Consider the following 11,237-nt stretch of genomic DNA (forward strand, 5'->3'; position numbering starts at 1 on the left):
AAGACGAGTGGATTCTATAGGAATAGGGTTGTTGACTAACTAGCCTGGTCGAATGGTCAATGCTAATTGTGACCAAGTTGGTCAAAAAGTTAACTTTGCAACTTTGAACCCATTTTGTCATCTTCTTGACTTCTGTACTGAAGCTGTTGCACGCTATTCCTATTGTAGGTTATAGGGATGCAAAACTGCCACATAGGTAGTCATGCCATGGGCTATTTAAATGCCCATGACATTTCATATTGTTTCTGTTAGCACTCTAGATGTGAAGTACAAACCCAAAAAATGCTCAAACAAGCTAGCTAATAGGACAATACACCCACTTAAGATGAGAAGAATTTATTGCAATACCAACAAGGTGCAACATCAAAGGTGAAATTTGTGTGTCCACTATTACAATGGGAACATATGTCTAAACGAGTCTAGGAACATGCCCAAACTCATCCGTTGAAAATACACACACAATGAAGTTTGAATTCATAACAACTATTCACATGAATTCCAAGAAAAAAATAGATCTTTGAAGTTGGCCAAGGCATGCAAAGAAGGTTTATGTTTTTGGTGTAGGCAACATGGCCACTTGAGCAAGTGAAAATAACCAAATCCACCTTTCAACAAATGTTGAATGATGTCTTCAGGCCTTATTTTAGCAAGGCTATGGTGGTGTTCTTGGATGATATCCCAATTTATAGTAAAACAATGATGGAGCATGATACTCATCTTAGAATTGTTCTTAATATTCTAAGGTAATAAAAGTTATGTGCCAAAGATTCTAAATATAACTTTTGAAAGGCTAAGATCTTGTATCTTGGCCATATAATCTCTATTGATGGGATTCATAGAGATGGTGCAAGTCTAGAAAGGTATTGAAATGGCCAATCCCTCAAATGGTTAGACAAGTTCGGTTTTCCTAGGGTCTACGATTAAGTTTTTGAAATCATACAAGATTATGCTTAGATAGCTCTCCCATTGACAAAAGAAGCTTCTAAGTTGGAATAAATATGATAGTTTCAAGACTATAAAACATCATATTACTACTACACCTATGCTAGTCGTTATAGATCTGAACAAGCTATTTGTGATTAAAATAGATGCCATTGATTGTGCAATATGTTTTGCTCTATTCCAAGATGAGAGACTTGTTTCCTTCAAAAGTAAGAAGTTGAATGATGAGAGATGCTAGAGAAAGAACTATATGCTGTGATAGATGCCTTAAGGATATGTAACATTATTTAGATGGCTTGAATTTTGAGGTTATATTTCATCATGAACCCTTAAGCAACTTTGTAATTAGCTTGCCTTGAGTAGAAGAAGGCTAGATGGGTAGAATGGAGACGAGAATTTGATTTTAAGAGTCAAAATCAATGAAGGCACTTAGAATCACATAGCAATGCTTCGAGCAAGATTAGAGAAGTGAATGTGTAAAGCTTTGTTGAAATAGATACCGATTTTTGTAATTCTCTAAAAGGCCAATGTAAGACCGATATGTATTTCGGTATGCAGGAAGTCCAACGTGGTAGCTCTAGACTGAATAAGGATTCACAAGATAGTGAGAATGTTAACTTTAAGAATGAGGTTAAAAATAAGAATACAATCTAAAATGGATTATTATTCCACAAGGGAAAAATATGCATACCTAGTCGAGATGACACCTCTTAGATGAAAATGAAAGTATATGTCTAAGACTATGCGGTTAAATGTTAACAATGCCACGCTTAAAATATGAAATGCTTTAAGATAAGCGGCATGTTGTATCCTCTATAGATTCTCAATGCTAAATGGGAAAGTACATCTATGAATTTTATCATAGGCTTACCCTCGACAATGATACAATTTTGGTCGTCATTAATCAACTTACCAAACTTGCATGACTTTTACCTACTAGGACAAACATAAAGGCACTTGAATTAGCACATCAATTTATTGAAAAACTCTTCAGACTTTATGGTTTGCCTAGTGACAGAGTAAGTGATTGAGACTCAAAGTTTACCAGACCTATCATCCTCAATCTACTGGGAGAACAGAGGGGGTGAGTCAGGGTAAGAAGGATATGCTTAGATCATATGTCTCTAAGAAACCATCAAATTGGGAAAGGTACCTTCCAACGATGGAATTGGCCTAATATAATGCTAAGCATTCGGCTACAAGATATAGTTCATTGATGCTTATGTATGTGTGTTAGGCCTAAAGTATATGAAGGTACAAGTAGCCAATGATTTCTTGACCCATAAGCAAGGGATGTTTGCACAAGCTAAGATTCCATAAAATGTGCTTAAGATAAAGCAACTTTTAGGTGGATCGAAAACATATCCCTTGGATTCTTAAGAAATCCATGTGGGCGTATCTCAAAATTCCAAAAGATTATAAGGCTTGAAGGACTAGGAAGTATCCAAAGATTTCCCATAGGCATTGAGGTCCTTTATTTATAACTTAGATGAAATAATAATGTAGCTTATAAATTAGATCTCCCCTTCCAAAGTCAAGGTTCATCCACTTTTTCATGTGAGTAGATTGAATGAACGAGAAACTGACCACATTGAGATATTCTAATGTCTCCAAAAGAGCTTCTAGAGTTTGAAGAGTTGACCTATGTTCCACATGAACCTGAAAAGCTTCTAGACCAAAGATAAAAGCAACTCAAAAATAGAATTATTACTAACTATTATATTACTAATATAATTATTACTAAGTAGTTTATTAAATATAAAGATAGGCCAGGTGAAAAGTGGTTGGTGACTTAATAGAAAGATTCCCTAATTTTATTTCTAATGACATCAATATTGAAGGGGGAAAGAATGTTACATCCCTAATTAACCTTAGTTAATGAGTGACTCACCTATGGCTCAAGGGATGCCCTAGTGGTTGGAGTTAGGAGGTCAGGATGAGTAATCCTAACTCGACTTTTATATCTAGAAGGAGGTCTAATACGGAGGAGGATGCCTGCATGCTAAGGGGATCAATGTGGAGAAATAATTGATGTTCTTGGTTTTCTCAGTTCTTTGCCATACCATAGAGAGATGGTATGGTTGATGACCAGTGCTATGGGATGCCTTTGCTAGAGGATAGAAAAAACATTGCTCTTGGTGGATGATTAGAGCATTTTTGAATGAAAAGAGATTCTATGATTTGAGTTTCCCTTGTGTGTACATTGGTGAGTTGTGGCCTGACTTTTTGAGAGAGCTATTGTGGTAGACATGTTGCCCCTTTTGCAAAGAAAGAGATCACTTAGGCTATATATCGAATTTTCATTTGTGTTACAATTGTATTAATGTAGCCTTACATTTTTAAGAGCTATTGTGAGTAGCATGGCATTACAACCATTTGTCCTTTTATATATTAAAAAAACATTATTAGTTTGTTGTCCTTTTAGCATTTGTGATCTTCTTCAAATAATGAAGAGGCATTAAGTGATTACTAGGTTCGTCATTAAAATTTTAGAGCCACATCCTATACTGCAACTATAAATCTTATAATTGTTAAGAAGCTACAAAAAGGGGTTTTAAAAGTAGCCTTAGTTTCTCTCATACTTGATTTGCTTGAAAAATGTTTCTTAGAGCATGATCTATCTTTGGGCCAATGATGGGTCCTTGCAATTTAGTACATCCCAAAAAGCATTGGGAACCTTGCAATTTTTGCCTCCCAAATTGCTGTTATGCTTTATCTACTTGAGAATTGTCACTTATAGTATGGTCTATCTCTAAGCCAACAATGGGCCTTTATACTCATTGTCTCTCAAAAACGTGGCACTCTCTAGTTGTCTCTTCTTCTTCACCTCTCTTCTTTTATCTTAACTTTACGTTCAAGCTCTCACACTAGAAGGCAATGCTCAAACCCCCAAAACTTGGGCTTAGATGCTCCAAGCTGTAATAGAAACTGAGCAATTCTCTATGCTTAGTAAGTTGCCAAAGTTAGTAATGCTTCATTAGAGTAGCATACGATCCTCTAATGCTATGGCAAAACAAGTATGGCTAGGGTGGGAAAGAGAGGACATGCATAGGATAGTCCTAGATGCTGCATCAAGCTGATGCAACAACCCACCCACACAAACAAAACACGCACCCGAGCATGAGACCCGGAGGAAGGGCCTTGATTTGCCGCATACTCTAATCCTTCGAACTATGGCTGCTTTGATAAATTACGACGGGCCGCCTCAGAAACATGCCAGACACACCTATGATGACACGGTTGTAAGGAGGGAAGAGGTTTGTTGCTTACAGACTCGCTGTTTTTTCAGTGACTGTGGTACACGCAGGATCAGGAGCAGATCTATTGCTTCGAGCTCTCAGCCGTTAGCGCGGCTAGTCTTAGCCAACAGAAACGCAAGGTTTGCTTGGGGAGACACTGCAATTGAGGCCGCAACGTTTTTGGAACGAAATATACTTAGAGAACTTTGAGAGGGACATTGGCTAGGAGTTAATGGTTGAATTTCAACGGTGATAACATAGCAGAATACGTTTGACTGTGAGACATCGATCGCCGGCTGTGTGTAGGCCCAGCCCCTCGCCTATAGTGGGCAGAACGAACATGAAAGGGGGGCTCATGCTGCTGGAGCAGGGTCAGGTTTTGCTCCTTCGTATCCCTATGCAAATGGAGCTGCCATGGGTCCATCCCCTCCTTGGCGTGACGATGACAAAGATGGGCACTTCATGTTTGAACTTGGAGAAAACATTACACCCCGATGTAATGACACTTTCTTATCCTTCTTGCTTGACATAATAACTGAGTAAATTTTTACGTCTTCCTTCGCTGGTTTGGAGGATTAACATGCTGTGTCCCTGTCCGATAATAGTCTCTCTGAGCTAAGAATGCGCACAAGCGTCTGAGATTGAGCCGAATTTGCTTCTCTCTTTACCCTTTGAAAGCGTATGCGCTGTTGTGGCTTTTTTGGTTGGTGGATTTCTCATAGGGCGTACCTTGTTCTTGAGAAAGCATACGGTCTAATATTTGGGTCATCTTGCATGGAAGTTGTTTCTGTCCACGCACGTGTCTCATTGTTGTTACTTGTCTCTGGTGCCTGCAGACAAAATTCTGACCAAGATGGGGGGAAGGTGTGTTAATTTTTGCTTTCTCATTTGCTTATTACCTTCGTACTACCTGTTTGCATTCCCGAGAATTTCTCGACATGGAGTATATAAATTAAAAGCTCTGAAAGTTTTGTGTTTAGTGGTTGGGTATCGTAAGTTTCGAGCACTTTGATTGGGTCATGAGATTTTCTTGAGTTGCGTAGCTGCTATATCTTGTGATTTTTACGATTTATTGACCGGTTTTACAACGGGAGCAAGGCTATAATTTTAGTTTAGCCGTACTCTCGCAGAGCACTGCTGTGGAGAGTTTTTAAAGTGATAATCTGTGTTTCTAGGCAACCTGTTTCTTCCGAGGGCTGCAGTTGTAATATTCAAAGTTTTAATTGAAAAAAAATATATTCAAAGTAGGATGCTCGTAAGGACTGTGGAATGTGACTTTAAGAACTTTGTTTTCTTCTAGAGGTTAGTGTTTTTGGGAAATAGATGCCTGTTATTGAATTTGACTCCTACGATCCGAAGATCTACTGAGTAAGCAGTAATATGGTAACAATTCCTATTCAAGGGATGAAATGATTACTGTGGAGTCCTGCAGGGACTTTTGGCAGAGTATTGGAATGTTGGGATCGTGAGGCGCAGGAATATGTAGCTATAAAAGTCATTCGAAATATACAGAAGTATCGTGATGCTGCTATGATTGAAATAGATGTGCTGCGTGTGCTTGCCAAGCACGACAAAACTGGCTCACGGTCTGTCTACCTAAGTTATGTCATGAGATAATGAATGTGCTAACTTGTATATGCTCTTTTAGGACGGAAGAGTGGCCCTTTACTGTGTTGCAGTTTTTTCGGACTCTAATGTAGCTTCTTTGCGTATGGTCTGGCAAAAAAGAGGCTGTGTTCGCCTGAAATGTTGGTTTGATTATCGCAAGCACATATGCATTGTAAGCTGGACAGTTTTGAGACCAAGTTCTTTGATGTTGTGCACTACCAATCTAAGATAGATGGCTTTAATGGTTTAACTCATTGGTGTTTCAATGAATCAGGTTTGTGAGAGGCTTGGGCCAAGTCTGTACGACTTTTTACGCAAAAATAGCTACAGGTCCTTCCCTGTTGATCTGGTTCGTGATTTCGCCCGCCAGCTTCTAGAGTCTGTAGCATGTATGTATCCCTCTCAGTTTTAGCATTTTATGATACTTTGTCATCTGTTTTCTGGTATTGAAATTGTTTGGTTTTATCTGGCTACCAACAATATCACAGCGGTTGCAGATATGCATGAGCTTACTCTCATACACACAGATCTGAAGCCTGAAAACGTTCTCCTTGTCTCCTCAGACTATATTAAGCTACCTGACTGCAAGGTAGGAAATCCTAATAATTTGTACGATTGCCTTGTTTGCTTCTGTTTTATGTGTTATCTTGTTCCCTGGAAATTATATGGATGCTTGTTTTGTCTCAAACGACAATGACTTTGTTTCCAGAAACCAGCTTCCTCTTCAAGAATTTGACTTCTGAGTTTGCTTGTGCACGTATGCCGAAGTGATGAAGTTGTGTATCTGTAATGGTTGACTTCAGATGAAATTGTAAGGATTGCATTTTATTGGCTCCTTGTGATAGTGTTAGTGTTCATCTCAGTGGAGTCTGCAGTTTGGGTTTGGAGAAGTGAAACAAACTCAGCATCTCGTGAATATTGAAGGGCGCATATCTTTATGCATGTGAATTTTCGGGCAGGGATGCTGTAAGCGGGGATGTTGTTGTACGTGGTCCGTTGCTATGCATGATGAGGTTTGTCCTGTGAAATGAATGAAGACCATGGCTGTTCTGCAGACTGTAATTCGCCCTGTTCCCCATCAGAAGCTCATAACTGCATTATTTAGCAGCTTATGATGGCTTTGCTCATTCAGTTATATTAGGCCTCGTGCTTTTGCATCTTCTTGAATTTATTTGGGTGATGCAAATTGCCTTACCATGTTCTTTTTATGATAAAGAGCACACAACCAGGTAAACATTTCAGACGGTTGCCCAAGTCTAGTGAGATCAAGCTGATAGATTTTGGCAGTGCAACCTTTGAAAGTCATCATCATTGTTCAATCGTCTCAACAAGGCACTATAGGGCCCCTGAAGTCATACTTGGTGAGTTGGATGAGCATCATGTGGTTTGTACTTTTGCTTGTAGTTTTGCTGCAAAGCAAATATCTTCTCATGTCATGCTTTTTCCTGGCGTTACAGGTCTCGGATGGAGTTATCCTTGTGATATGTGGAGCGTGGGATGCATTATTGTGGAACTATGCTTGGTATGAGTAAAAGCTTAACTACATTGGCTACTCTTCCCTTCACGATTGCAAAAAGTTATTCTTGTTTCAATCTCTTTACCTGCCAGGGAGATGCCCTTTTCCAGACGCATGAAAACTTAGAGCATCTTGCGATGATGGAACGTGTTTTAGGACCAATTCCACAACAGATGATAAAAAGGGTGGAGTAAGCCTCTTCTCCCCCCCCCCTCTTTCTAGTTCGCAATTGCACCTTGTACTTTTTAATGGGCATGTTTCCTACTCCTTTACCATTTAGGGAAGTGTAAGGTCTTTCTAATTTCCAGTTTCCGGAATGCATCTAATATTTGATACTTGGTGGTCGTCTTATACACTTCACAATGGGTGAGCTTTCAGAGACAATCTGGCTTACAGTTCTGATGCAGGAGCATTTGCTACTGAGTGTTTTTGTAGTCAGAGGACAGAAAAGTACTTCAGGCATAGAAGGGAATTGAATTGGCCTGACGCTGCTGTCTCACGAGAAAGTTCGAGGGCTGTCAGAAGGTTGCCTCGGCTACAGGTAAGAGTCACATATGCACATTCATTCAGTATTCTCTAACCGCTTACAGCTCCAAGCTGAGGTGCGTATGTTACCTCTACAGTGACTGCATTCTACGACTCAGACACGTAACCTGAATTGCTTGTCACTGCAGAATCTTGTGATGCAGTATGAGAATCATTCTGCTGGATCTTTGATTGAATTGCTAGAAGGTCTATTAAAATTTGATCCTTCTGAACGGATGACAGCAAAAGAGGCTTTGAGACATCCTTTTTTCAGAAATCAGAAATAAAATGCACGTTAACAGAGTATCCTTACTCTGGCTACTCGTACACTAGAAGAGAATGCCTGTGGACAAAGATTTTTTATGTAGAATTCATTTGTAAATTGCTGTTCAGTCATAGTTTGAAGTGAACTTGATAAGCTCATCAATATGAAAGCTTGGGCTTATCAGAGAATTGCTTAATTTTTTCAAGTCAACAGCAAAAGCTGGTCATTTCTGGGCATTTGTGTCCCTCTTTTTTCTTTGTACAGATTTTACAATTCTAGAAGTAGTCTGGAAGTTATTTTCTTTTTTGTACCAAAAAGATGAACAAAAAGTTAGTGCCTAAGTGTCTTTTATTGCCTCGAGATATTTTGACATTTTGGAGGGACTATTAATTACTCAAAGATTACACAGCCATAATTCTAGCCCACAGGTTCAGTGATGGGTTGGGTGCTGATGATGTCAGCAGGAATGTCATACTGGTTCCTACAATGCATGATGGAGTTAATGGTTTTCAACCTTAGGGTTAAACTGTCTTAAAGGTAGAGAAAAGCTTTCATTTCTTCTTGAGACCCCTATTTCTTATTTCTGTTGGGGGATTAGTAGACTTGTGGGTGGCTGCAATCATGCCATGATAGGTCTTTGTAAATCATATTACATCTTCTAGAGATGAGATCTTGTTCCTCCGGACTTCATCTACTCTCTTATAGATATATTACGAATCAAAAGAGGATCCATGTTTTAGGAGCTTTAGCACTGACTGATCCAAACCTTAAGAACTCATTTGAGACCATGCTTATTTATTAAAGCGGTCAAACTTGTCGCTTTTTTGGATTAATTTCCTTTATGTAGCAAGAAGGTTCCTCGCAATCAGTAAGCATCACACAGTCTGCCGTGGAACAAACCTATCAGACCATCTAGACACTCTAGGTGATCTTCTCAAGGGTATTTTAACTTGTTGCCACATTTGGCTCATCATTTCCATCAATAGATGATCCATCATCTGGCCTTGATTATGTACCTCTGGGAGTACGTGGTGGCACAATTTCTTGCACATTCAGCGCATGGACAACTTGTTGTCTATCAACATATACGGGTGGATTCACATCTTAGAAAGTGATTCTCTGCATCTTCCCTTAAAGATCACATCATGGCTTGGTACGATCTTCGTTGCTTTTGCATCTTAGAGACGATAGTCTCTCTGTTCACTTTCACCATAACCCAGAAAAATGAATTTCTTAGACTTATGATCTAACTTCTTTTGGCAAATGTGCATATGCCTCATAACCAATTATATGCAAATGAGAGTAAGAGGGCTTCTTGTCACTCCATGCCTCTTTACTCACTGCTTTCTCTTCCTCCATATTGAAATGTTGTAATACTTTTGTAACATACTCCTTCTGTGAAAGCCAAAGGAGTTTTCTACTCCGATCACGCGTGATGCGCATACCAAGAATATGACCTGCAAGTCCCAAATCTTTCATATCAAAGGTCTCATGTAACTTGGTCTTTAATGCATCTAGCTCATAAGTATTCTTGCTAGCCAATAGCATATCATCCACATATAGAGCCAAGATTATCAGGCTATTATCCTTAGTCCTTTTAGTGTAGGGGCAGTGATCAATTTTACTCCTAAAACCCTGGAATTGAATGAAAGCATTAAACTTCTGGTACCATTCTCTAGGTGCTTGCTTAAGACCATAGAAATTCTTCTTCAGCTTGCAAACTAAATGCTCTTTGTCCTTTTCTTCAAAGCTTTCCGGCTGTACCATGTAAATTTCCTCATGCAGATCCCCATGTAAGAAAGCTATCTTGACATCCATCTGCATAAGCTCCATATCCTCTGCTGCCAGTAGTCCAAGCATGCATCTAAGTGTGGTCATCTTCACAACCGGAGAGAATATCTCATCAAAGTCCACACCCTTCTCTTGCTTGAACCCTTTAGCGACCAAACGGGCCTTATACCTAGGCACATCATCCCCTGTGACCATCTTGTAGACCCATTTACATGGCAATGCTTTCTTTCCATGTGGCAAAGAAACCAAGTCCCAAGTCTTATTCTTCATAAGTGAACTCATCTTTGATTGCATAGCATACTCCCACTTGCGTTGATCCTCACGCATCATAGCTTCTCTGTAGCAAGAAGGCTCCCCGCAATCAGTAAGCATCACATAGTCTACCCCTGGAACAAACCTATCAGGCGGTCTAGACACTCTAGATGATCTTCTCAAGGGCATTTCAGCTTGCTGTCCCACCTGCATATCAGCCACATTTGGCTCATCATTTCCACCAATAGATGATCCATCATCTACCCTTGATTGTATACATGTGGGAGTACTTGGTGGTACCATTTCTTGCACATTTGGTGCATGGACAGCTTGCTATCTATCAACATATGCAGGTGGATTCACGTCCTGGAAAGTGATTCTCCTCATTTCCACATCCCTCATGGGTGCCTTATGCATCTTCTTCTCATTGAAGACTACATCATGGCTGCGTATGATCTTCTTTGCTTCTGGATCCCAAAGACGATAGCCCATCTCTCCACTTTCACCATAACCCAGAAAGATGCATTTCCTAGACTTAGGATCTATCTTCTTTCGAAGCTCTTTTGGCACATGTGCATATGCCTCACACCCAAATATATGCAAATGAGAGTAAGAGGGCTTCTTGCCTCTTCAGGAATACCACCATCCAAACTCTTACTAGGTGATCTACTGATCACATGCACTGCAGTCTTCATTGCCTCAGCCCAAAAACCACCAGAAAGACTATTGGAAAGCATGCATTGCAACCTTTCTTGAATGGTACGGTTAATTTTTTCTGCAATTGGATTTTGCTTTGGAGTACGAGGGTATGTGAGCTCCCTCTTAATCCCATGTGTATCACACAAATGCTGAAAATCATGAGAGAGATACTCTCCACCATTGTCAGTCCATAGGCATTTAAGCGTTCTACTTGACCGATTCTCAACCAAGGCTAGCAATTTTTGAAATACCTAGTACGGTTCATCTTTTCTGCAACTGGATTTTGCTTTGGAGTACGAGGGTATGTGAGCTCCCTCTTAATCCAATGTGTATCAGAGAAATGCTGAAAATCATGAGAGAGATTCTCTCCACCATTGTCAGTCCATAGGCATTTAAGCGT

General features: G+C 39.7%; 1 protein-coding gene across 1 annotated transcript; it reads left to right on the top strand.

Moving 5' to 3' along the window:
* Positions 1-3,968: 3,968 nt before the first annotated feature.
* Positions 3,969-8,382, top strand: LOC147880777 (serine/threonine-protein kinase AFC2-like). Its single transcript, XM_087371015.1, has 12 exons — positions 3,969-4,199; positions 4,488-4,677; positions 5,018-5,045; positions 5,606-5,767; positions 5,910-5,961; positions 6,064-6,178; positions 6,287-6,378; positions 7,006-7,150; positions 7,247-7,311; positions 7,398-7,495; positions 7,741-7,846; positions 7,980-8,382. Exons 1-12 carry the CDS (start codon positions 4,116-4,118, stop codon positions 8,115-8,117), a joined length of 1,275 nt encoding a protein of 424 aa, XP_087227141.1. The 5' UTR covers positions 3,969-4,115; the 3' UTR covers positions 8,118-8,382.
* Positions 8,383-11,237: the final 2,855 nt, after the last annotated feature.

This window comes from Dipteris shenzhenensis, chromosome 32 (assembly GCF_047967505.1).
Source record: "Dipteris shenzhenensis isolate YYH24624 ecotype China chromosome 32, Dip_SZ_1.0, whole genome shotgun sequence".
Classification (NCBI taxonomy): Eukaryota; Viridiplantae; Streptophyta; class Polypodiopsida; order Gleicheniales; family Dipteridaceae; genus Dipteris; species Dipteris shenzhenensis.

Excerpts from the sequence above, each read along its gene's own strand:
- LOC147880777 (XM_087371015.1), top strand. The coding sequence starts at position 4,116 with ATGGCTGCTTTGATAAATTACGACGGGCCGCCTCAGAAACATGCCAGA. Across the intron at positions 5,768-5,909 it reads CACGACAAAACTGGCTCACG|AGGCTGTGTTCGCCTGAAAT; the intron begins GTCTGTCTACCT and ends CTGGCAAAAAAG. Across the intron at positions 7,496-7,740 it reads CAGATGATAAAAAGGGTGGA|TCAGAGGACAGAAAAGTACT; the intron begins GTAAGCCTCTTC and ends GTGTTTTTGTAG.